Source organism: Tursiops truncatus, chromosome 2 (assembly GCF_011762595.2).
Source record: "Tursiops truncatus isolate mTurTru1 chromosome 2, mTurTru1.mat.Y, whole genome shotgun sequence".
Lineage (NCBI taxonomy): Eukaryota > Metazoa > Chordata > Mammalia > Artiodactyla > Delphinidae > Tursiops > Tursiops truncatus.
Window position 1 is genome coordinate 107,364,961 of NC_047035.1, and position 26,063 is coordinate 107,391,023.

Sequence of the window (26,063 nt, forward strand, 5' to 3'; positions counted from 1 at the left end):
GGCTGTGACAATGAGAGGCCCACGCACCGCGATGAAGAGTGGCCCCCGCTCGCCGCAACTAGAGAAAGTCCTCACACAGAAATGAAGACCCAACACAGCCTAAATAAATAAATAAATTTATAAAAAAGAAAGGCTTCCTCATCAGTCCTTCACATGTTTGTATGAATAAGCATCAAATCAACAGTTTAATCTCTCAGGACCATTTGCATTTTAAGTCTGAGCCTTTCAAATGAAACTTTTAAAAGACTCTGTTCTGCCCACCCCACTCTACTCCCAAAAGGTACTTTTGGTGACAGAGAGCAAATGGGACTCCCTGAAATCAAGCAATAAATGTCCACAAAATTCTCTGAAACCCTCACCCATCCGCATTGGCTTGCCAGTGAATTTTTTCTCGTCTGTCTTCAGTCACCTTTGCTGACATTACCCTCTACTATGGCAAAGAAGTTTCTTGTATCCTTTCCTCCATTTATTCAGTCAACAAACTTTTCTTGAACTTCCACCATGTCTTAGATACTTGGGTTTACAAAGATGACCTAGGCCCTGACCTCAAGCAGCTTGCAGTTAAATTTTAGTGCAGGAAACATCACCTTCACCACCAGATTTTTAACACAAGCAAAGTCTAGCCCAGTGGCTGGTATAAAGTAGGTATTCAGTAAATGCTGCTTCTCCTTCTCAGGGCTACACTATGTGGGCACTACAGTGAATACTGGAAATTTTCTAAAAACTCTATCCAGGTGGTAAGAGTGCCAGCAGGAGTGGGTGGAAATGGTGGTTTCCATCTTGCTTCAGAATGTCACGATTTATTTTGGATGCTCCAAATGTCAGGCTGGAGATTCACACAAAGGAGAGGGTCTTATTCTAACCAGATCAGGGCTAGAGGCGGCCCAGGACACTGTCTGCACGGTGCACAGCCCCAGACAGTTTGGAAACAAACAGTAACTCGTCCAGAGGAAAGAGACTGACAAAAGCCAAAACAAACAAAGGCCAAGAGATGGAAAACTCACGAGGTGGGGCAGGGTGGAGAGGAGGAGAGTGGAGGGCTGTGGAAGGGGCTTAGGGAGGGGTGTGGTCCTGGTTTTTTTCTGGGGAGCTGAATCCAGCTCCTGCCCCACTCCCTACTAAGAATCACCATGGCAACGGGGAGGGTGAGTATGGCTGATTCCAAGCCAGTACAAACCTCCTGGGCTTAGCAGCAGGAATGGGCTCAGATGCATAGGGCCATGTTCTAAAGAAAAATACCTGAATTGGGCTTTTAAAATCACAACCTCCCCCCGCCCACTACTGGTTCTGCAGACAATCAGTGTTTAACAAAATGAAAAGAAACAATAGTGAACCACATCCCTACTCCACATCTCTCTCACATACACATACACGCTAATCCAAAGCCTACAGAGTAAAATCCTTCCTTTCGTGGTGGAAACTGACAGCTCATTGGATTCTTAGCTCTTCTCAGAAGCAGGGACCTAGCCTGTGAGAGGTCCATTTGCCACCTCCCAAAACTACTCCCCCTGACAGTGGCATCAGTGACAGAAGGCTGATGAGGTTGCTTTGACAAGACCAAGGCAGCTGGGGCTCTGATGGGAGGTGGCTCCAGCTGAACCACCATCTGGTCTCGTCTGCCATCAGCCGCCTGGGGAAGCTCTTGGCCCATAGCGGGTTTGTCAGCAAGGAGACTGGTGCTTCCTCCTCCATGAAAGTGTTTGCAGCATGAGCCCCCTGAGCTCTCAACCCTCAGAACCCAATTTTGCCCTTTCCTGAGCTGGTTGGCCTAGGGGGTCTGCCTTAGATGTGGGGTCAGTGCTAAACAGAACTGAGTCTTCAGGGTTTGTCTCCTTCCTGCCTCTCCATTCCCAGGTACCCATGGATCTCATACTATCCCCCATGACCCTAGTCCACGACTCATGGTAGGCACAGGGCCTAGAGTCCCCGTTACGAAAAGGATTTAATTCCCTTTAAAATTAGAAGTGGGGGAACTTCCTGGTAGCGCAGTGGTTAAAAATCCACCCGTCAATGCAGGGGACACAGGTTCAATCCCTGGTCGGGGAAGATCCCACATGCTGCGGAACAACTAAGCCCAACGCACCACAACTACTGAGCCTGCGCTCTAGAGCCCGCAAGCCACAACTACTGAAGCCCGTGTGCCTAGAGCCCGTGCCTAGAGAAGCCACTGCAATGAGAAGCCCACGCATGGCAACAAAGAGCAGCCCCCCTTGCCGCAACTAGAGAAAGCCCACACACACAACAAGGACCCAACGCAGCCAAAAATAAATAAAATTTAAGAAAATAAAATTAGAAGGGGAAAATGAGCTTTTAAGTGGTAGAAAACATTTTAGTACATAAGAGTAATACGTTCATCTTTATACCAACACAGTCCTACGGTATAATTTAATTTATTTATTTATTTTAATTTATGTATTTTATTTACTTATTTTTGGGTCTTCGTTGCTGCGCACAGGCTTTCTCTAGTTGCGGCAAGCGGGGGCTACTCTTCGTTGCGGTGCACGGGATTCTCATTGTGGTGGCTTCTCTTGTTGCAGAGCACGGGCTCTAGGCACACGGGCTTCAGTGGTTGTGGCGCACGGGCTTAGTTGCTCTGCGGCACGTGGGATCTTCCCGAACCAGGGCTCGAACCCGTGTCCCCTGCCTTGGCCGGCGGATTCTTAACCACTGTGCCACCAGGGAAGCCCCCTACAGTATAATTTTAGATTTTTTTTTTTTTTAGAGGAAGGGGCCCATGAAGGCAAAAGCGCCCAGGGCTCATGAAAGTCATAGTGTGGCCCTGTCCTAGTCTTCCCTCCCGTCCATTCCAACCCTCTAGGCTCCAGGAATTTCCTTCCCTCATATCAAAATGTACGTGTCCCATGGAGCCCACTGGCTTGGAAGTTCCTGGAGGACAGGACCGTTCTTCATCCATCCTCATGTCCCCATCGTAAGCCCAGTGCCTGCCCCACAGTCACAGCAGGTATTATACAACCTCTTTTTTTGGGGGGGTTGGGAGGGGACAGAAAACTCAGAAAAAGGGGATTAGGTTTTAAATAAATATTGCCTGAGAACACCAGGAAACTGCACATTTCACATCTGTGCAGTCGGACTTTGTTCACATCCCCTATGCTGAACTCTATGGAAACTGCTCCGGCCAAGTTCACCAATGATCTCCAACTCAGTAAATCCCATAGAATTTCTCAGGTATAATCTCGATTGCTTGGCAGCATTTGACAGTGCTCACCAAGCCTTCGTTTTTCGCTTCTGTGACACTTCACCGTTCCAGGGTCCCTGGGCATTACTGCTCTGTCTCCTTTGCATGCTTATCTCCTCTGCTGAGCCATTAGAAACAAATAATAACGATAATAATAATAGCAGCTGAAACAAATCAGCTACTTGCTCTGTGCTGAGCTATTGTAACTGTCAGTTCTTTTAATCCTCAAAATAATCCTAAATCCATTCTCCAACCACCAGCCAGAGCGATTTTTCTGCAAACCAAATCTGATATCACTTCCTTGGTTAAAATCCAATGGCTCTCCCCAGCCCACCACTTTTAAGGTCTTTCATGATCTGTTCCCTGCCCACCTTTCCAGCCTCATTTCTCACCACAGCCTCTTCCTGTAGGACCCTCCTGCTTTCACCTTCTCCAAAAAGAACTCTAGGTCTTTGCGCTGTTCACACTGCCTGAAACGCTTTTCCTCCACCTCTTAGCCTGACACCAATGTCTTTCGGGTTTCAGTTGAACGTCACCTTTCCTGGGTGCCCAGTGGGGCTGAAGAACATGATGCTTACGAGACTGACGCTGAGCCAGGTTCAACCCCCAGCTCTGCCACTTCCCAGCCATGTAACCTTGGGCAACCTATTCAACTCTCTGGGCCTTCACTTTCTTATCTGTTGTGAGGATTAAAGAAATCAGTACATGTAAGGTGCCTTGCAGGCTCCAGGGTGTCACCTCCATATTTCCTGATCCCAGACCATGTTAAGATTCCTTGCCAAGTAGCTTCCAAAACTCCTTTATGATACCGTATAATGCCAACTTCACTTCTGAGAATGTTTGTCCATCTGCCTACCTTGCTAGACTGTCAGCTCTGTGAGGGCAGGGGCAGTCTGACCTGATTCTGCTCCTACTTCTAGTCCCTGGCACACAGTAGGGTCTCATATTTGCTAAATCAATAACTATAAATCCAATGCCTACAGATATCCTGGAGATATATACTCTCCAGCAAACGGCCACCTCGAACAAGGACGGATAAAATTTTTCCCAACAATGAATACACAGCAGCCTCATGCTGAGGCTGAAAGCAGTCACAAAGGCAACTTGGAAATTAGGAAAATACCTTTATTATCTCTGAAATGCACCAATATTCAATGTAAAAACCAGGATAGTGGCTTTTTCACAACCTCACAAATTATAGAAAAGTGAATTTCCACATTCTTTACAGAAATCTCCCCCCTAAATCAGATAGGGCTCCGTGACAGCTGACACGGGGCAGAGAATACAGCAGGTAGAACCAGGGCTCTCTGAGCAGCCTGAGGCTTTCCCTGAACATTTAAAGCCCAGGCTGAGTCCCAGAGACTTGCGGGCCCTGTGAGAGAGGCTCAGCCCACACACATCCGTGGCACACCGAGGCAGGCCTCTATCTCAAAGGCCAGCTGCCCACAGAAGGCCTGCAGTGTGGCACCTGTGGCTAACAGGCCACAATCAAGGCAGGTTCGTGAGAAGGAGAGCAGGAGGCAGGCCTACAGCTCAAATCCTTCTCTCTAAAATATGGCCAGGAAAGAGGCTGTGGACACCGGCCAAATAGTGCTCTAGGTTTAGAAATTTCCCCTTTTACTCAGCTCACAAAGACTAATTTGTCAAACAGCTACTTTAAAAAAAAAAAAATCAGAAAACAAACATTTGGTTCCATTTCAGCTGTAATCAGCAGTTGGTAATTTTTAGAAAAAGATGACTTGATTTGCTCTTTGTTTTCTATCGGTTCTCTGACTCCTTCCTTTCTCATCCATGGTTGGGGCAGAGGGGTTACAGCTGTAGCAGAAGGCTCTCTGTTAATGTGAGAAAACTGTGAAAGTGTTTTGCACTCACATACAAAGGCTGATGGAATTCAAAACAATCCCACCGATTTTTATGGGAAACATGACTGTTCCTCTCGGGTATCTCAAGTCAAAACAAGGCAACCGCCTAGTGATTTATAGTCCCCACTACACATTTCCGCCTTCCAGAAGGCATTAGAGAAGGGCCAACGTCCGCCAGAAGCAATTGTAAACACCCCACTGACAGCCTGGACACTTTGTTTTTAAATGCAGCAGGACTCTCTCCTTTGGCCCTGGCAAAAAAGACAACTCCCTAAGACTATTTAGGAAGGCGCAGACAGGAAATCTCCCCCAAAACCTAAGAGTGAGGGGCCAGTAGCCTCCGTTGACTAGAGTGTGGCTGAGAGCATCATCAAAGGCAATTGATACATTTATGGCATATAAAAATTGTCCTGTGGTCCCCAACTGGCCCCCAGGCTTGACCTAGCTGGATGTGAGGCCCGGGAGGGACAGAACAAGTTATCATAAGGCACGTGGTTGCGGTGGTCCCCACACCAGGCCCAGAAAGATCATCTCTTCACGCGATTCCAAAAGTGTTGGAAAGCTGAGGAGTTGATGACACTCACTATGAGCAGCAGCAGCAGATACAGGGATATCATGACCGTGAACCAATGGCTGGAAACCCAGGAGAGCTGGCTTGAAGCCCTGCTTCAGGGGGAAAAAAGAGTTGATGTTGGAACAAAGAGAAAAACATTTTTTTAAAGTGTATGCAACAACTTCTGGCTCAAAGAAGATGAAATGATCGATTTCATCCTCTGAATGAGCCATGAAAAGAAGCTTTGTGCATGCTCCTTTGCTCAAAGAATCTGGGGCTGGGCTTCCCTGGTGGCGCAGTGGTTAAGAATCCACCTGCCAATGCAGGGGACACGGGTTCGAGCCCTAGTCCGGGAAGATCCCACATGCCACGGAGCAACTAAGCCCGTGGGCCACAACTACTGAGCCTGCGCTCTAGAACCAGTGAGCCACAACTACTGAAGCCCGCGTGCCTAGAGCCCGAGCTCTGCAACAAGAGAAGTCACCGCAATGAGAAGCCTGCGCACCACAGTGAAGAGTAGCCCCTGCTCGCCGCAACTAGAGAAAGCCGCGCACAGCAACAAAGACCCGATGCAGCCAAAAATAAATAATAAATAAATTAATTAATTAAAAAAAAATCTGGGGCTATTTGCCCTGGCGCTGACACGCCTTTCACCAGAATTTCTCAACCTGGTTACCTATTCCAAAAGTTCTTTCCCTTCATTGGTAGGAATAATAGAATGAGTAAAATTAAGCAACTGAAAACTAAATCATGCTCACAGCTGGCCTAAAGAAACCAGAAAGAACAGACATACGGGCAGATTTAGATGAAAAGTAGAATTCTATTAGATGAAGAGGGAACTTGAGTCACCATGGGAACCAAGTAGAAGAGTATAAAGGTGGTTGGTGGGCCTCACTGGGGCACGCGGACAAATTACAGTTAACACGTCTGTCGCTGACCAACACCACGAAGATCTTTTCTAGATGTAAAAAGACAGCTATGCAATGAGCTCATCCTGATCTTTTCTTTTATAGCTCTTCTTGTACCTTTTATAACCTGTCTTTTCCTAAGCAAGACTTTGGTATCTAGAAGGATGATCTCACTAAGGGTGTCTGACCAGATGACAGCAGGTGGCAGGGCATTCAGCAAAAGTCTTTTCACTCTCAGACATGCACAAGTATTATCCTGAGCAGGGGAAATCCTCTTTTGCCCACTGGGAGATGATCTAAACCATCCAAGTGTGCACTAGAGAGACACTCCAGGAAGAAGTGGGAAAGGAATGGAATTTTCGACTTGAAAAAGCCGGATGATTTTAAACCAAAGAATAATGTCCCCCACACTTAGGAACCCAGTACGTATTTCCCAGATTTAAGGAGGGAGGATTTTACTAGATACTGCATTCTGAAGCATAGAATCCACTGGTGTGTGCGAGTAGGAGTCGAGAGTATTAACAATCACCCTTTCCCTGTCTTGCCTGTTCACCTGCTGCTCATCCCCATAAGAAAATCTACCACGGACCCCCAACAGTGTGACAAAACCTCAAAGTGACCCGCAACCCTGGAGAGCCCTGCCATACCCTCGAAAACACAATGCTGAGACGGCATGAGGAATCCACCACTCCCGGGTTCTTAGGAGCGGGAAGGCCTCATCTGCTGTTGGATTCAACACTCTCATTTTAGAGATAAAGATGAAGCATCTCAGGTCCAGAGAGGAGCAGGTGGTGGTTCGACAGCCAGCTTGGGAAGTGACCAAGCTGGACGGCACATAATCCCAGCCAGATCCTGGCACCACCCTGCCTCTCAGCGCAAGCCAGTGAGGGGGTTTCAGACTGTGATCAGGAGCCCAGGTGGCAAAGGGGCTTCACAGTTGGGCTTCATTCAGTCCCTCAAGTTATTTATGTTAACAAAGCTCTTCTTCACTAGAATATACAGTCCCTTAGGGCCAGGACCAGATTCTATTCGACCTGTATTCCTCACTTCTTACCCCTTACATAAAGCGGAGATAGCTGAGGTGTAAGGCTGGGGGAGAGGAGCTGCTGATAACTAAGAACCCAGTACTATGAATGCAGCCTTTAGCTGTTCTCCTGGACCTCACGCAGGGACCATCCTTCTCACCTCTTGGGCTGCTTCTGTGAGTACACCAGCAGGTACTTCACTCGCAGGAGCTGGTTATTGGTGACCACAAAGTACTTTGGAGGGATGTCTCCCCCTTCACTGTGCTTGATCCTCGCTCTCCTGCGATCTATCTCCCTGGAATCTAAATAAGGAGATAAAGCACAACTTTACAGGGGGAAGATACAATAATAACAGAAGCAAACTATGAAAAGAAATGGGTCAAGCACCCTGGTCCTGAGGGTGGAGAAGCCCCGAGAGGCAGAGGAATGGGCTGTGTGTGTACGTGAAGCAGGACTTAAAAATAGGAGAGTCCGACAAGCAGACAACCGGGAGGAGGAAAAGGAATAGGAAACTAAAAGGGATACAAGAGGGGAAAAAAAAAAAACTGAGTTGGGAAAGCAGAGGGAAGAAGCAGATTGATGGCTATAACAAAAAAATAATCTGGGACTAGAAATAAGACTTGATCTGAAACAAACTTTTTAACAGCATTTTAAATTAACGGTTCTGGATTCGAGTTTCTTAGAACACTTATCTTCCACCTTTTGTACCAAGACTTGTTTCAAAAAACAAAACAAAACCTTTCCTTTTAGTAACATGAAAAAGCTTTACCAGAAAGAACCAAAACAAAAAACCCCACAAAAGGTCAAAGCTTCGTGACAGCAGACGTTGCAAGGTTTTGTCCTAATGTTTAATGTCACGGTTTGCAGACTTCCTAAGAATTACAAAAGCGAATATTCGTGCTGTCTGGTTTGGGAGAGTGGCGTCAGACCTGGGCCCATTCCTCAGGATTCCAATTGTTTTACACTAGAGGCCAGGAACAGACAGTTTTCTCAATTCTCCTTTTCTCAGTGGAACCAACAGGCCAGCTCTGGAGACTAGAATGACAGTTCTATGACCTCTGCCTTTGAGGGCAAAACAGCAGGGGGCAGGGGGCAAAGATCTAAGGCACATATCAGGAGAGCAGACTGAGGTGGCCACTCCCTAGAGAGCCCAGGATTCACCCCCATGGCCTCAGGTGCCCCTCACATCCTCTGGGGGCTCCAGCACACAGCAGAGCAGCCTGGAGGAATAGCGTGTGGACGCAAGTCTTTAGCTTCAGTTTAGCAAATGTTTATTGAATGTCAAGTATGTACCAGACTCCCTGCTGACCCCAGGTGCCCAAGAGTGAATCAGATCCAGTCTCTACCTTCAGTGAGACTGTGCTCTGGCCTCACACACTCATTTTCATCTTCTCCACCCCAAAGCTTTCCTTGAGCACTTGGACCCACCATGATTGCCCCTTCCTCTGAGCTGCTGCTGTGGACCTCATCAGCACCCTCAGCTGGCACTCCCTACCCACTGCCCTGTAGTCAGTGATACCTTTTCCACTGTGCGTTCAGTCCAGAAGGAGACTGCTCACTGCCTGAAGGCAGGCCCTGTCCTACACTGTTAACCCAGCCCATCCCTTGGCATGCCATGGGTGCTCCACCCAGCAGCTGGGCCAAAGGCAAAAGCCTGACACCCAGAGGCCTGCAGCACAGGTCTGGGCCAAGTGCTCACTCACCCTTCTTCTTCGTTTGGCACTTGACGTCTGGATGGTCGATGACCTCGCACACGGCCACACAGCTAAGGATGGGGCCCAGGAGGCTGCGCTGCCACCCATGGCCATGGGGGCTGTAAATGAGAGCCAGGCTCAAGTCACTGGTGAGGTAGGTCCCTTCCCCGAACAAGGATGTCTGAAATGGCAGAGATCAACAGAAAAGAAACAGGGCTGGGTGAATGCAGAGTTGGCACAGCAAGATGACACAGGTCTTTCTTCAACAGGGTTGTTAACACAATCTTCAAGCCTCTTTTTTTCCCCCAGCAAAAGGCATAAGATCAAATAATCCTATGACACCGTCACAGGGTTATTACAAAACACGTTCCTATCTGACGACAGTTTAACTGATTGTGGGTGTGGCTAACTAACCTGGCAAACTAGTAGTTCCAGTGCTTAAGGCTGAGTGAGAAAACCAACCACAGGGATAAGAGTCAAACGGACCCAAGTTTGAATCCTGCCTATCCCTCTAACAAGCTAGCAAGTTATATAAACTCTCTGGGTCTCAGTTTCTACATCTGCAAAGCGGTGACAACACTGTCTCCTCAAGGATTCAATGAGATGATGCACATAGAGCACCGCACAGGACACCTGGCACAAGACAGGGGTGGGTATGCCGTCACAGGTTCTGATGTCGTAGGGTATCAGGCATTCCTGCTACATGAATGTGTTAAGCATGGCTACGCTGACAGGCTTGCAGAAGCAAAGTCATGCCCTTATGTACAGGGAGGGGGTAACACCTGAGTGACTAAGGGAAGTAATCGGAGTCATTACTTGGAACAGAAACGCATCTCTCAGGCCAGAAACTGTAACCAAATGAGGCAGGCCTATATGAGGGGCAGGGTAAGTTTTGCTCTTTGTGTTGGTGTCGACCAAGAAAATGTCCAAAATTCTAGAAGGCAGGTCCCTGGTGGTGATGCTACTTTGGTGTCCTCCACGAGGAAGCATGCCAGGTGAAAGAGAAGGATCTCAGGTGAAATACGTACAAGCTGAGGCTACAGCAGGCATAGCAAACACATCCTTTGCCCATGGCAGACATCAATAATCAACCGTGACGCCGACATAAAAATATCAATCGTGGCACTCATGCATACTGACTCAGAATCCTTCTCAGCACAACATTCCAGGTAACTGCTACCAGTGGATGGAATTTGACATGAGCTGTAATCCAGATGCTATTCTTGGGCCACAGTGTCAGTACCTTAAGATGATGAATGGCCTCAAACAGCTCACTGAATGTCCTCTACTTGCTAACTGAGAAACATCCTAGTCAGTGGCACCAGGCTTCCACAACTCTAAGCCGATTAAGGGAAGCGTAGGGGAAATGAAACAAGCCTTTCCTTGGCCTTGTTACAGTGTCCCCCTGTCTCAAAAGTTAACACAGACCTTCTCCAAGGACACGGATGTCCTCTGATCTGACCCCACATCCATTTCTGCTTATGCCTGCCATGTATACACCATTCCCTAGACTCAAGAACCATGAGCAGGAGAGCACAACAGCAGGAAACTTGGGGTATCCCTATGAGAAAAACAATCTCAGAGCTTCAACTGGCAGGTAGGCTCCCCCAAGCAAGCCCCTCGCTGAAAACCCAGACAGAGGAGCCAGAAGAGCATCCACTTCACCACAGGACTATGATGAGACGCTTCTAAGCAGCAAACTCCCTCAGGCACTGAAGTGAAGGTTTGGTTCCAAGACTGGAATCTGCAGGCAACTTCTCCAGGTGGGCTCTGGTGTGAAGCAGAGGCCCCCTGGATTCCAGTAGCCTGGCCATAATAATAAGCTGAGAGCCAGTTGTAAACAAGCCCATCATCCTCGCAAAACCCAACTGTGCTAATCAGCGGCAGCAGTGCTGGAAAAGTCTCTCCAGCCTCGGGGCTGCATCAGCCACGACTGAGCCCACAGCTCGCGGAGCCAGTCCCCCGGACAAGGCAGATGCTGGGACGACTGGCGGAAAGGCTGCAGCCCTCCAGACACCCCAGAGTCGCTCTCCATCAGCCTCTAAAAGCAGCCACTGCTTCCTTGGTACTTAAGTACAGGAAGAGCCCTTTGCATACATGAACTGTTTCAATCCTATCAGGGCACCAGCACGTGGGTAATGGAATCCTATTTTACAGATGAGGACACCGGGGCTCCGAGAGGTTAAGTAAACTTCCCCAGGATTGCAGAGCTGCAAAGGTGGTCTTTCTGGCTCCTGTCTGTATTCTTCCTCCTTCGCCTCACTGAGGGACAAAATAAGTGCTGACAAAGAAGGGGTGGTTGACACTCCTGACAAAGGAAGGAAAGGTGCTCAAGGAGGGAGCTCCTCTCCTGTTTCCCCAAGGGCTGACTCTGTTGGCGGGTCCCCTAGGCAGGTGTTTCTCAAACTTCAACATGCATACGAATCACCTAGGAGTTTGTTAAATTGTGATTTCTGATCAGGTAGTCTGGGGTGGGCCCGAGACTCCACATGTTCAACAAGCTCCCAGGTGATGTGGACGCCACTGGTCCAGGGATCATGCTGAGGAGTGAGGGCTGGCCACCCACTGGGATCGCCTGGGGAGCTCTGAAAGCACACTGGTGCCCGGGCCCCACGTTGGTCGGGGATGCGGCCAGGCATTGGGATTTTTAATAGCTCCCCAAGTGATTCTAAATGTGCAGCCAAGGCTGGGAACCATCTTTAAACCGATGCTTCTCAAACATTAATCAGTATAGGAGTCACCTGGAGATCTTGTTAAAATGCAGGCTCTGACACAGAAGGTCAGGGGGGCCCAGGATTCTGCCTTTTCACAGGCTCCCGAGCAATGCTGCTGTTGCTGGTCTGCAGACCACACTTTGAGCGGCAAGGCCTTAGTGAGCCTACCCACCCTCACCCCTACCAGCCCTGACACACAGCGCCCCCCCATGTCAGCAGCCTTGGGCCCCACCTTGTTCAGGTGGCAGTGCAGGCCATTGTGGATGATGGAATGGAAGTTTTCTAGGCGGCTCCCATGGAAGGCGTAGATTAGGTCTCGTTCTCCTTTGGTCTCATAAAATTTGGCGTTGGCTGGGTCGGAGTACTCAATTTCAAACAGGAAGTCCGGCACGGGGACAGGCGTGTGAGGGGCACCAGTCAGCTTTTGGATCTTTTCAAACTTGAAAACATGCAAGAAGTTGAAGTTTTATTTGGGAAGTTGGTTAAATGTGCTGCCAAAATGGCCTCCTAAAGCCTTGGGCTTAACGCCTATGGGCTCTGCTCATGAGAAGAACTGGCTTCACAGGAATAAAAACATCAGTTTATAAACAAGCCCAGAGCTTATAGCTCAAGGCTGCTTTCCTCTAACAATATTTTTCCCTGAGAAGCATGAATTGCTCCTTCTAACTAAAGATCACTTCAAATTTTCATTACACTTTCACATCTATTTCCTGCATTCCATCTTGACAGTAATCTTAGGAGGTGGAAAGATGTGATGATGAATTACAGAAATGGCCACAAAATTTTTTCCTACCATCCCTGTCCACTCATCCCTCTGCAATGCGAGTCTGCAGGTGGAATTCCACCAAGATTTCATCAGGAGATGGAATCTATTTCTCCACCCCTTAAATCTGGGCTTGGCCATGTCACTTCCCTTGGTAAACATACGGCAAACAGAGACTTGAACAGAGCTTGCCCTTCCTTGTCTGCTGCTGGGAACCCTTCACAAGCCCTGCTAACCTTCTACAGGATGACAGCCTCGTAGAGGAAGGCCCCAACCACAGCAGCCATCCCCGCTGAAGCCCCCCACACACAAGTGAGGCTACCCTGGATCAGCCCCAGGCGAGCCGGCCCCACCAATAAGAACCACCCAGCCAACCCACAGAATCACGAGAAGCAATCAGTGTTGTTTTAAGCCAGTAGATTTGGGGGATGGTTTGTTATGCAATGAAAGTTAACTGATACAGAAGGGTAAGCTCCTTCCTAAAGGGTAATAATCCTCTTCAGGGCAGAGACCACACCATTTCCAAGATTTCCAAACAGTACATCACAGACCAAAGCCAGTCTGTGTTAAAGTTTTCTCTGGGTTGTGATTACATGACAAAAATAAGGGCAATTTAACAGATATATTTACATTGATGTAAGGTTGCCATGATCCCATCTTTGGAAGAACTGTCCTTTATTCTGAAGTCAGGGCCATCCTTTTTTTTTGTATTAAAATATCCTTTTATAAAATGATACATGGTAGACAATATCCTTACTTGGGCACAATAAAAAGTTAATAACTCTGGGTCCCAACACTCCATATTTTAATGGAACTTAGCAGATGGGATTGGGATTTGAACCCAGAGCCTGAGGATTTCCACTACTATAATCAAAAATCCAGGAGCAGCTGCCTTATCTACTTTACAAATAGCACCCAACTCCAGTAGGCGCTTGATGCCCTTATGAGGAATGAGTAAATGAATGAATAAATCTAAATTTAACAGATGACGAAAGTGAAACCCAGAGATCATCTAGGAGTTAGCAGCCCAGCCCGACCTGAATACAGGTCTCCTGACTCCCACTCCAGGGCTGTTTATGTTATCTTACCATCCAACATGGATGGAGGATGTCCCTAGACACCAGAAACGAGATGCCAAATTCTATGCCACTTAAGGAGGATTTCTGTCTTTAGCAGGAACTTATAAAACTGAATGCTCTTAAATTAAAACTGATTAAGTGAGGAATAGTACAAACTCCTGCTGCCGCTTACAGGAAAGAATACCTGATCAGGGATGTGCCTGTCCTACACCCTGATCCTTGTCATCCCAGCCCGTCCCCGCGAGATCGCAGCCAAGCAAGGGAAGCCAAATTATGGAATATCTGGCCTGTGCCAGAGACTGTACTGCGGGTGAGACACATTCTATTATAGCTCCCTTCTGAGGTAACTATTAATATTCTCAATTTACAAATGGGGAAAAGAAGACTCAATAATAGATGGGAATGGGATTTGAACCCAGAGCCTGAGGATTTCCACCACTTCGGGTTCTGCCTCTCTGCTTCCTGACAGCTGGAATGTTTGGTCCACCCTTGTCAGAAGTACCTGGGGTGCTTCTGATACCCAACTTTTACTGAGCCCCTAGCATGTGCCCTTAGGCATTGTTCTAAGTGAGAAAATTCATTTAATTCTCACAGCCAGTTCCCTGGTGGAAGTATACTATTATTATCCCCATTTTACAGATGAGGAAACTGAGGTACTGAAATGCACCCAGTAACCTGCTCAAGGTCCCGCTGGTAAGAGGGAGAACACAGCTTCGTACTGCCAGTGTACAAGTTCCTGGGCCCCACTCTAGACACAGAATCAGAATTTCTGGGGACACAGGTCCAGGAATCTGCATTTTCAATAAGCTTCCCAGGTCATGCTGGTGCACAAAGAGGTCCCAGAGCCCTCCAGGCCCAGGAATCTGTGATCCTATAGACCAAAGTCTCACCTCTGACTTTCCTGCACTGTGGATTGTCAGGACCTTTGAGGATAAAATCCAGCTCACCAGGTCCCAGGCCCATGTGTCTTTGTCTCCTGAGGACTGGAGAAGTTCTTTCAGGTTGGGTAACTTAGTGGCATCTGCAAGCTGAAGTGAGGAAAACCTCCGTTAGCAAGGATCCTGGACAAAATGATAGTAACCCCAGGTGCCCTCTAGTGGTAAGGCAGGCGACCTGCACTTCTTTCAGGTTCCAAGGAATTTCTTCAGAGGGAAATGCAACAGGTCTACGATCCCTTTCCAAATACTGCCCAACTCCAAATGTTCTGAACACTGGAAGGTTATCTGTAACTCAACTGGTACAAAACCTAACCTGAGCTGATGTGAGGTTCGTTTAATCTTAATTATCCCACTTTGTGTTACTACTGATGAGATGCATTTTGCTGCAGAACTATTAATACCTGATTATGGGACGCACCCCGCTGGAGGTGTTACCAAATACATGGTATATACACATGTCGGTAAGGGTTACAAAGCCTTCTCCCTTCAGCATGAGTTAATTTTCTGTTAACCTGTTCCCCTGGAGACCAGACAAAGGTAATATAGCAACTACATACAGAACCAGGCAACGCTGCTTTTGGTAAAGATGACCCAGAACGGTAACTGCATCTGGACTGGAGGAAACTGAGTGGGGAATCCATGGTTTTGGGTTTCCCTGAGTGTGGTGACTTTTTGTGAGGACACTGGCAGCTATGTCTATGCTGTTCTTACTAGAGGGACCAGCCTCCATGGAACATGGGGCTTCATTAGACCAGTGCAGCTCCTGCAGCCACCCAACATGAATCTCATCTCCTTACACCCGAACTGTCCCTCTCGGGGGCGAGACTAGCTCCTGGACCTCTATGTGGACTATAGCAAGGACTTCTGCAGAAATGGAATGCCCTCCTGTGAGCTGTGATCCATCCCAGAGCCTTCTGATTTAGGCTGGTACCCGGTGTGGCCTGTGACAGGTGTCTTGAGGGGGACAATATTGCCTTTGTAAAATCAGGCAGAATCAATTCCGAAACAGATCTGGTGCCGGGATTTCTGATAAGGGACTGTGGACCTGGACTAGCAGAGAGCTACAAGGTATCTGTAGCTTTTGCTCAGAAATTAAAACTGACTAGAAGCCAGATCTCTCCAGCATGGCATTTAAAACACCACTGCAGACTGGTGCCATCTGTGAACATACCTCCTCCAAGCTTTGCGCACTCAGTCCCCTGGAGCGCCCCTTCCCCACCTCTACCAACCCAGGTATCCCCTCTCCTCCAAAACCCTAAAGCACTCAGCCCTAATACTCTCTCCCCAGAATGGCCAGGACTCGCGGAGACCAAGGACTGCCTTGTGTTTTTCTAGCTCTCCTGTTTCCTGGATGTAGAGGAAAGAGCAGACAGATCTCAGATTGATTCCCTGCTCCTTAGGCAAAGCACCAGACTGCATCTGGACTGGAGGAAACTGAGTGGGGAATCCATGGTTTTGGGTTTCTCTGAGTGTGGTGACTTTTTGTGAGGACAAAAGTCCTCCTGAGCCTCGATCCCTCTAACACAGGAACCCCACTATCTTCATGTAGATTGTCAGGAAGATTAAAGAAGGTAACAGAATCTCAGGGTCTGGTCTATACAGTGTATGTCCATTTCTGTTCTTTGTATTTCTCCCTGGACAACACATACCTTTCCTACGGATGTAGTTGCTACTTCATGAATACCAGTAGCTTTTTCCCCCGTTTCTAGATAGTTCACTGTTGCCAACCTTGGGGGGTTCATTTCTTAACCCTGTAGTTGAAAATCAGAAACCTTTCAGGGCTGCTTTATTCCTGTCTCTATTTCTAAAGATTCAATCAATAGCCTCAGGCTTCTGAAAAAACTATCTCTACGTGCCTTGCAGGCCATCCGTGAGGATCCAATTTAAAGACATGGGGCTTCCCTGGTGGCGCAGTGGTTGAGAGTCCGCCTGCCGATGCATGTGCCCCGGTCAGGGAAGATCCCACACGCCGCAGAGCGGCTGGGCCCGTGAGCCGTGGCCGCTGAGCCTACGCGTCCGGAGCCTGTGCTCCGCAACGGGAGAGGCCACAACAGTGAGAGGCCCACGTACCGGAAAAAAACAAGAACAACAACAACAAAAAAAAAAACAAAGACATGGATGTGAAAAATGGGCAGAAGAACGAAATAGACATTTCTCCAAAGAAGATATACAGACAGCCAACAAACACATGAAAGAATGCTCAACATCACTAATCATTAGAGAAATGCAAATCAAAACTACAATGAGATATCATCTCACACCAGTCAGAATGGCCATCATCAAAAAATCAACAAACAATAAATGCTGGAGAGGGTGTGAAGAAAAGGGAACCCTCCTGCACTGTTGGTGGGAATATAAATTGATACAGCCACTATGGAGAACAGTATGGAGGTTCCTTAAAAAACTAAAAATAGAACTAGCATACGACCCAGCAATCCCACTACTGGGCATATACCCTGAGAAAACCAAAATTCAAAAAGAGTCATGTACCATAATGTTCATTGCCGCTCTATGTGCAATAGCCAGGACATGGAAGCAACCTAAGTGTCTAGCGACAGATGAATGGATAAAGAAGATGTGGCACATATATACAATGGAATATTACTCAGCCATAAAAAGAAATGAAATTGAGTTATTTGTAGTGAGGTGAATGGACCTAGAGTCTGTCATACAGAGTGAAGTAAGTCAGAAAGAGAAGAACAAATACCGTATGCTAACATATATATAGAATCTAAAAAAAAAAAAAAAGTTCTGAAGAACCTAGGGGCAGGACAGGAATAAAGACGCAGACGTAGGGGCTTCCCTGGTGGCGCAGTGGTTGAGAGTCCGCCTGCCGATGCAGGGGACACGGGTTCGTGCCCTGGTCCAGGAAGATCCCACATGCCGCGGAGCGGCTGGGCCTGTGAGCCATGGCCGCTGAGCCTGCGCGTCTGGAGCCTGTGCTCTGCAACGGGAGAGGCCACAACAGTGAGAGGCCTGCGTACCGCAAAATAAATAAATAAAATTAAAAAAAAAAAAAAGACGCAGACGTAGAGAATGGACTTGAGGATAAGGGAAGGAGGAAGGGTAAGCTGGGACGAAGTGAGAGAGTGGCATGGACATATATACACTACCAAATGTAAAATAGATAGCTAGTGGGAAGCAGCTGCATAGCACAGGGAGATCAGCTCCGTGCTTTGTGACCACCTAGAGGGGTGGGATAGGGAGGGTGGGAGGGAGACACAAGAGGGAGGAGACATGGGGATATATGCATATGTATACCTGATTCACTTTGTTATAAAGCAGAAACTAACACACCACTGTAAAGCAATTATACTCCAATAAAGATGTTATAAATAAATAAATAAAAACATGGATGTGTAGGTGCTCCACAAGTGTTGATGCTACACAGCAGGGAGGCAGAGAGGTAAATAATTATGACTTAAAACTATTCACTGTCATAACAAAGACGGATACAAACTACAAAAGGGACCAGGCGGGACTCCTGTTGGGTAGGCGCTTTGAGAAAAGGGAGTGGTCAGGCAAGTCTTCAAAGGGGAGGTGCTGTGTGCTCGCGTTGGACAGGCAAAGGCACAGAAGCACGGAAGTGCAGCATGTAGTCAGGGATGTGGATGGCAACGAGGGAGGTTAACCGTGCGAGCTCTCCTCCTGGGCGGCCCAGGTCCAATCCTGGGCTCTTACACCCCTTAAGCTGTGTGACCTGGGTGAGTTAACCTGTGTCTCAATTTCCTCAAACATATAATTGGGACAAGGTGAGCCACTTCACAGGATGCCAGTGAAGGTTAACCAAGTTAAACTAGTGCAGTGCTTAGAGCAACAGGAAGGTATTAAGTTAGTGGGACTGCCATGATTGTTATCATTAACTGCAAATAGTTCAGTATGCCTGGAGCCTAGAGTATGGGGGAGGGGTCGCCAGGAGGAACAGGAGTGAGGTGACTTGAGATCAGCCAGTGAAGGGCCTTGTATCCCCCTTGGGGACTCTGGCCTTTGTTCTGTAGGCAACATGGAGCCACTGAGGGTACCTGAAGATGCATTCCGAATGACATACCCTCAGGGACACCTCGGCCTTCCCTGTCCCTCTTCTCTACTCCTGGTCCACACCTGTTACGCCAGAGCCAGCACAGTCTTCCCTCCCACTGGGATTACCATTCCCATCACTGCTCTCCAATCCCACCTGTGAGCCGCAGCCTTTGCCAACAGTCCAGATCAAGGCACAGGGGGCCTCACAAAAGGACCGTCAGTTAACCCAGGCCCCTTTCAGGGGTTCAGTCTGTGGAAGTGGGAGAGAACTCTCCCAACTCTGAGCTGGGCCCAGGCCTCTTCCAGGGCTCAGGCCCTCAGACACACTGCTGCCTGCCCACTGCTGCCTGTGTGTCCTGCAGGGCTGCCCTCGTCCCCACTCTTAACCCCTCGGCTGACCTCCCTAATGTCCTGTTTCACTTTTCAAGCTACTCTGAAAAATCAATCTGCTACAAAAAGTTAACAGGCTTCTTCCTCTTGTGACCAAACCTGTCTGTATTTGAGCAGGGCTTTCTGAGGACCAGGTAGAGACTGTATTTTATCTGGCAACCAGCGTGTAGTCAGGGACGTGGATGGCAACGAGGGAGGTTAACTGTACGAGCTCTCCTCCCAGGCAGCCAGATAAAATACAATCTGCTCAGTTAAATTTGAATTTCAGATAAACAACAATATTTTTTTAAATATATAACCCATGCAATATTTGGGGCATACCTGTGCTAAAAAAATTATTTGTTGTTTCTCTGAAGTTCAAATTTGTATTTCGGTCTACATTTTTTAATCTGCTAAAACCAGCAACCCTCCCCTTAACAAGGCCCTTCAGAATCTGGGCTGGCCTCTGCCTAAGAGAACCTTCTGCCACAGACTTCCCACCTGCTCCCCCCATGTTGTTCCTCAGCTGCCCTATGTCTCTCCTCCCCTGTGCTTCTGCAGCTGCCCAGCATGACATTCAGTCTTCAAAGCCAGCCTAAAGTCACCTGCCCTGTCCCTGACCCCCCATGACCTCTGTGCTCCCCTTGTGCTCAGTGCAGAATCCCAGGTTCGTCCTTGACTCTCTGGGACCATCTCAAATCTGCTTAAGACAAACGCTTCCTGAGGGCCAACTACATCTTACGTATCCTGGAGTCTCAGAGGCCAGCCTGCAGCCTGACATCAAGTTCAGAATGAGATAGTAATAGCTACGATTTGTTGAGGCCTTATCACGTGCCAGGCACTGGGCTAAATGCTGTGCATGTCTCGTCTCATTTTATCCTCACGACAGCCCAGCTTAAAGATGATCATCAGAGACATGCAAATCAAAACCACAATGAGGTATCACCTCACACGTGTCAGAATGGCCATCTACCTACCTACCCACCTACCACTCCTCGGTATATATCTGAAGAAAAGGAAAACACTAATTTGAGAAGACACATGCGCCCCAACGTTCACAGCAGCTCTATTTACAATAGCCAAGATATGGAAGCAACCTAAGTGTCCATCAGCAGATGAATGGATAAATAAGATAGGTGTTTGTGTGTGTGTGTATACACACACACACACACACACACACACACACACAATGGAATACTACTCAGCCATAAAAAAGAATGAAAATTTGCCATTTGCAACAACATGGATGGACTTGGAGGGTATTATGCTAAGTGAAATAAGTCCAACAGAGGAAGACAAATGATACCACTTATATGTGGAATCTAAAAAATAAAACTAGTGAATATAACAAAACAGCAACAGACTCACAGATATAAAGAACTAGTGGTTATCAGTGGGAAGAAGGAAGGGGGAGGGGCAGGAGAGAGGTACGGGATTAGGAGGTACAAACTACTATGTACAAACTAGACAAGCTACAAGGATATGTTGTACAGTGCAGGGAATACAGCCAACATTTTATAATAATTATAAATGGAGTATAACCTTTAAAAATTGTGAATCACTGTTATACACCTGAAACCTATATAATACTGTAAATCAACTAAACCTCAATAAAAGAATTTTTTTTAATTTTAAAACATAAATACATACATACAAGTGAGGAAACTGAGGCTTAGAAAGGTTAAGTACCTTGCCTAGGGTCACACAGCTATTCATTGGCAAGGAAGAGACATGAAGCCAGGTGGCCTGACTCCAGAGTCCATTCTCTGTGATGCTCTCCTACCAAATCAATGGAGAAATTTAGTAATAGACTGAATATTTTAGCCCAAAAGAGTCAATCCAAGTAGGACTTTAAGAGGCTACTTGGGAAGCTTTAGGTATGTTTCCTGAATAACACAACCAAGACTGCTACTGGGTATGCTTAACCCCTGTCAAAGGTAGGAAGAAAGATGTATGTCACGTGTAGTATGGGGCAGGGGCAGGAGACAGAAAACCCTCCATCTAGACAAGAGTTATGAACCACAACTGGTGACAGTGGAAGGCATTTATCAACAACTGGCTTGAGGAGAAAGTGTGCAGGAGGAAGGCAGCCGTTTCTGGGGGCTGGGGGGCAGGCAAAGGGAAAGGTTTTCAAAGCAAGTAGGATGGGAGTGGGGCCTGGAGTGAGGGGGAGGAATCTGAGAGAGAGCATTCCCAGTGGGAAAGAACATGGTGAGGAGGCAGAGAAGGAAACAGTGCCTGTCCCAAAAGCTGGTCAGGGCGCAAATGTCCCTAGGGCCAGAGAGGTGATGAAAACGAGTAAGGGGGGGCTTCCCTGGTGGCGCAGTGGTTGAGAGTCCGCCTGCCAATGCAGGGGACACAGGTTCGTGCCCCGGTCTGGGAAGATCCCACATGCCACGGAGCGGCTGGGCCCGTGAGCCATGGCCGCTGAGCCTGTGCGTCCGGAGCCTGTGCTCCGCAACGAGAGAGGCCACAACAGTGAGTGGCCCGTGTACCGAAAAAAAAAATATATATATATATACATATATATATATATATGAATGAGTAAGGGGTTATCCAGGAAAGAATAGTAAGGACTGTGTTGAACTGGAGACCCCTGGCCTAGCAAAGGGACCAGCCACCAACCCCCCCAGCTCCAGCTGCTTTCTGCCCAAGGGTGACCTCTACCCAGGCTATGGAGCCTCAAATTTTTTTTTTCTTTTTAAAAGAAATCAGTAAGCTGCTTTTTCTTTTTTTTTTTTTTTTTTGGCCACACCTGAAAGCTTGCAGGATCTTAGTCCCTGATGGACCAGGGATGGAACCCATGCCCCCTGCAGAGGAAGGGTGCAGTCCTAAACACTGGACCACCAGGGAATTCACACACACACACTTTTTTTTTAATTTCCGAATTTCTAAAAGACCAGAGGACAAACAAAATCTGTCATCCAACAGGCCACATTTTCGCAGCCTCTGCTCTGAGGAATAAGGGAGGATTCAGTTGGAGAAGTGGCTGAGGGAGCCTGGGCCCGTCCTGAATGTTGGGCAGTGCTGGGCAGTCACAGGGGTTTGAGAAAGGAAGTCTCAGGAAAGAGGTGGTCTGGGTGACTGAGAAGCCAAGGACAGGGAACCAGCAGGGGGTGAGCAGAAGAGAGAGAGGACCAGTGACCTTAGAAGGAGACAATTCAATCTCTTTGCTTTGAGTCAGGAGGCGGCAGGACAGCCCAGTGGACACTTTGCAACCATGCAGATCATAATCTCCTGGGGAGGCAGCCCAAGAATCTGTGTTTACAGAAGTTGCCACAAGTGATTCTTACTACCAGGAAAAGGTGGGGATACTCAGGTTTAGGTGTTAAGCAATGTTGTCCTAGAAGGGCTGGCAGCAGGAAAGAACATCTGAAAAAAATCCTTGTCTAGGAAGATGCCAAAGGCCATAGTTACTAGTTGTGGGTGGAGGTGCTGGAAGGAAATGAACCAAAGGTATAGCCAAGGTCACCAGCCTCGGGGACCTGACAAACAGAGTGACACCTAGAAGTGGGGTGGGCAGGATGGGTGGAGGTGGTGGGCCACTGAGATGAAGGTGGGAAAGATGGACTGCACAGTTACATACAGGTACACCTTGCTTTGCATAAACTTAAGGTATGAAAATCCAGATTTACTAAAACAGATTGGGGGTGAAAGTCTACAAGAGTCCGCTTCATAAAAAGAGTCATCAGGGGGCTTCCCTGGTGGCGCAGTGGTTGAGAATCTGCCTGCTAATGCAGGGGACACGGGTTCAAGCCCTGGTCTGGGAGGATCCCACATGCCGTGGAGCAGCTAGGCCTGTGCACCACAACTACTGAGCCTGCGCGTCTGGAGCCTGCGCTCCGCAACAAGAGAGGCCGCGATAGTCAGAGGCCCGCGCACCGCGATGAAGAGTGGCCCCCGCTTGCCACAACTACAGAAAGCCCTCGCACAGAAACAAAGACCTAACACAGCAAAAATAAATAAATAAATTACTAAATTCCTACCCCCAACATCTTCTTTAAAAAAAAAAAAGAGTCATCAGGGGAACCTTTTAAAGGGGTGGTTCTCTACCCTGACTACACATCGGCATCACCTGGAGCTGGAGGATGTCTGCCACCAGCACATATACTGATTAGCTGATGGTGACAGAGATGATAATAGAACCTACATCGCTGAGTTGTTAGGAAGGTTAAACAAGTTACACATAGTTCTCCTGAGAACAGAAATAAAAAGGTAATCTGAGAGGGACTTCCCTGGTGGCACAGTGGTTAAGAATACTGCCAATGCAGGGGACACGAGTTCCAGCCCTGGTCCAGGAAGATCCCACATGCCGCGGAGCAACTCAGCCCGCGCACCACAACTACTGAGCCTGCGCTCTAGAGCCCGCGAGCCACAACTATTGAGCCCATGTGCCACAACTACTGAAGCCTGCACACCTAGAGCCCGTGCTCCGCAACAAGAGAAGCCACCGCAATGCGAAGCCCGCGCGCCGCAACGAAGAGTAGCCACCGCTCGCCGCAACTAAAAATAAAGCCCGCGCGCAGCAATGAAGACCCAACGCAGCCATAAATAAATAAATAATAAATTTATTTTTTTAAAAAGTTAACCTTTGAGTCAGAGAGACACAGGTTAGATGCTAAGTTCTGGGCAGCTTTTCTTTAACTCATGTAACATGTGACAAAACGAAACCTAAAGCGTGTTTATCTAAGAATGTGCATGCCCCCAGAGGTCGCGCCGGGTCCTGCCTGGTGGGGGGCCTCTCCTCAGAAAGAGCTCCTGAAAGCCATGCCTAACAGAAAGCCAAGAATCTGCATGGCCTGGGCTAATTTCCCTAACACCAGTGCCCAATAAGGAATACAGCAACAGGGTGGGATGGTAAGAATCTGTCTGTGTTTCTCCAGTGGCCCCCAAGAGAAAGAGTGCATTGTCTAAAACTGTCCCCAGAGGGAGACCCACGTGCAGGACAGTCTGTCTCTACCGAGGAGGAGGCTATTTGGGGCTACCCATATTGCCAATGCTCTCCTAAGAAATTACAGGTATGGGAGGAAGGGTATGCCTCAAACCAAGGGGAGGGATATGGGACAGGGTGAGCTCTATCAGGGGAGCTTATACTTTATCACTTGCTTTTTTTAAAACAAGAATATAATCAAACATTACTTGTGTAATTAAAACGAAATTTTTAAAAGGCATGAATAAATCAAAGCAATTCCAAAGATCCCTTTGTATTTATCCCATATTCATCAAAGTAACCCGATTCTGTTCCAGCAGAAAGAAAACACACTGAGCATTCTAATCCATTTGGATGTTTCTTGGCAAAAATTAATAAAGCGCATTGTGAGGCATCATCTCTGGCGAGTTTGGTCCCTCTGACCCCCAATCCCTCCTCCTCCCTCTACTCCTCCTGAACAGATCTCTCTGTCACCCTGCCACCACAAGCATCTTTCAGAAATGCATCCTGGATGTCACCAATGACCTCCTAGCCCAAGGATAAAGTCTACACATCTGGGCAGGACACACCCAGTCCTGCTTGCTCTGGTTGGCCTCATCTCTTTCTGTTCCCCATGAAAGCCACACTAAAGTACAGACTTATCCTTCCTGGTGAGGTCCTGGCTTTCTGCCCATCCTGCTACTCCTCCTGGAATACCCCTTTCCTCCTCTCTGCTCCTCGAAATCCTCCATGTCCCTGGGGACTCAGCAGGGCATCATAACCGCCCCTGGTTAGTGCTCCCTGATTCCAGCCTACTGCCAAGGCCTGGAGTCCTGCTCTGGGCTTCCATGTTGTATATATAGGGCTTACCCCATAGTATAGCTGAGCAGGCTGTTAACCTCTCCTTGAGTCTTTAATTCTGTATTCTCAGCACCTGGCCCACAACAGGAGCTCCATAAATATCCACTGACAAAACTGAAGAAAATTTCATCTCCAACACTCTGATATCACAAACTCACAAAATTAAATATCTGAATTTGCAGAACAAACCATGGGGGAAGTCAATCTGCTTGCCTCTTTCTCCAACCTCCCACTCCCTGTACCCGAAACCCCTGTGCACTGTGGTCAAGACCTGAGGTGCCCTCAACACATCCCCAGCCTAAGCTGCAATGGACCTGGTAGGGGACAGGAGGCTGGGCCTTTGTCCCTTGACCACCTGGGAGCAATAGCAAAGAGGGTCACCCAATACTGACCACCTCATCGGAGATAATTTTAAACATCTGTTGATTCTAAACATGATCAACATTCTGTTAATGTGGTTCATAACATTAAGAGAGTTTCTAATGTTGAACTAATTTCGTATTCCTGGGATAAACCCAACCTATTAATAAGGAATTATTCTTCTTATATATTGCTAGTTTCAGGATCCTTTTATAGAGGATTTCTATATTTATACTCTTGAGTGACATTGGCCTATAATTTTCTTTTCTTGTGTCATTCTTATTAGATTTAGTATCAAGATTACACTACCCTATTTTTCAATACGCTGGAAGAATTGTGTAAAACTGGAATTACTTATTCCCTCAGTGATTGGTAGAACTCACCAATGAAACTGGGTAGGCCTGGAGTTTTCTCTGAGGGAAAATCTTTGACTACTAATTCAATGTCTTTAGTGATTATAGGCTTTTGACTTTGTATTTCTTACAGAATCAATTTTGGCAAGTTATATTTTTCTAGGTAATTTCAAACATTTGGATTACAAAGATAACTAATATCTGGAACGCTGACCCTGAGGTGAACTCTGCAAGAAATTAAGTGCCTCCTGAATCATCAGAGAAATAACAGCTCACATGTGTACTGTACATATGTTATAATTTATAAAAGTACTGGCCATATATTACCTCATCTGAAGATGAGGTCCGGGTGGCTTTGGGGACTTATGGTGTCTCATTATTTGCAAAGGGATAGATAACGTCCTATTTAGCAGAACCAGCTGATTCAGATCAACACCCTAAGCCACACTAGGAAATGTT

The 26,063-nt window shown here is 47.5% G+C and overlaps 1 protein-coding gene across 12 annotated transcripts in view; it reads right to left on the reverse strand.

Moving 5' to 3' along the window:
* The window catches only part of PARP16 (poly(ADP-ribose) polymerase family member 16), a 56,643-nt gene that overhangs the window by 12,359 nt on the left and 18,221 nt on the right, over positions 1-26,063 (reverse strand). For 4 of the 12 annotated variants that reach the window (XM_019948397.3, XM_073801143.1, XM_073801142.1 and 1 more), the window contains 4 exons: positions 14,685-14,822; positions 12,185-12,391; positions 9,248-9,419; positions 7,705-7,846 (listed from right to left, as the gene is read on the reverse strand). In XM_019948397.3, coding sequence (XP_019803956.1) covers positions 7,705-7,846; positions 9,248-9,419; positions 12,185-12,391; positions 14,685-14,822 — 659 coding nt within the window. Of the gene's footprint in view, positions 1-100; positions 5,725-7,704; positions 7,847-9,247; positions 9,420-12,184; positions 12,392-14,684; positions 14,823-26,063 lie in introns of those variants that run through there. The other 8 variants (XM_033851827.2, XM_033851828.2, XM_033851831.2 and 5 more) reach the window with 8 other exon arrangements.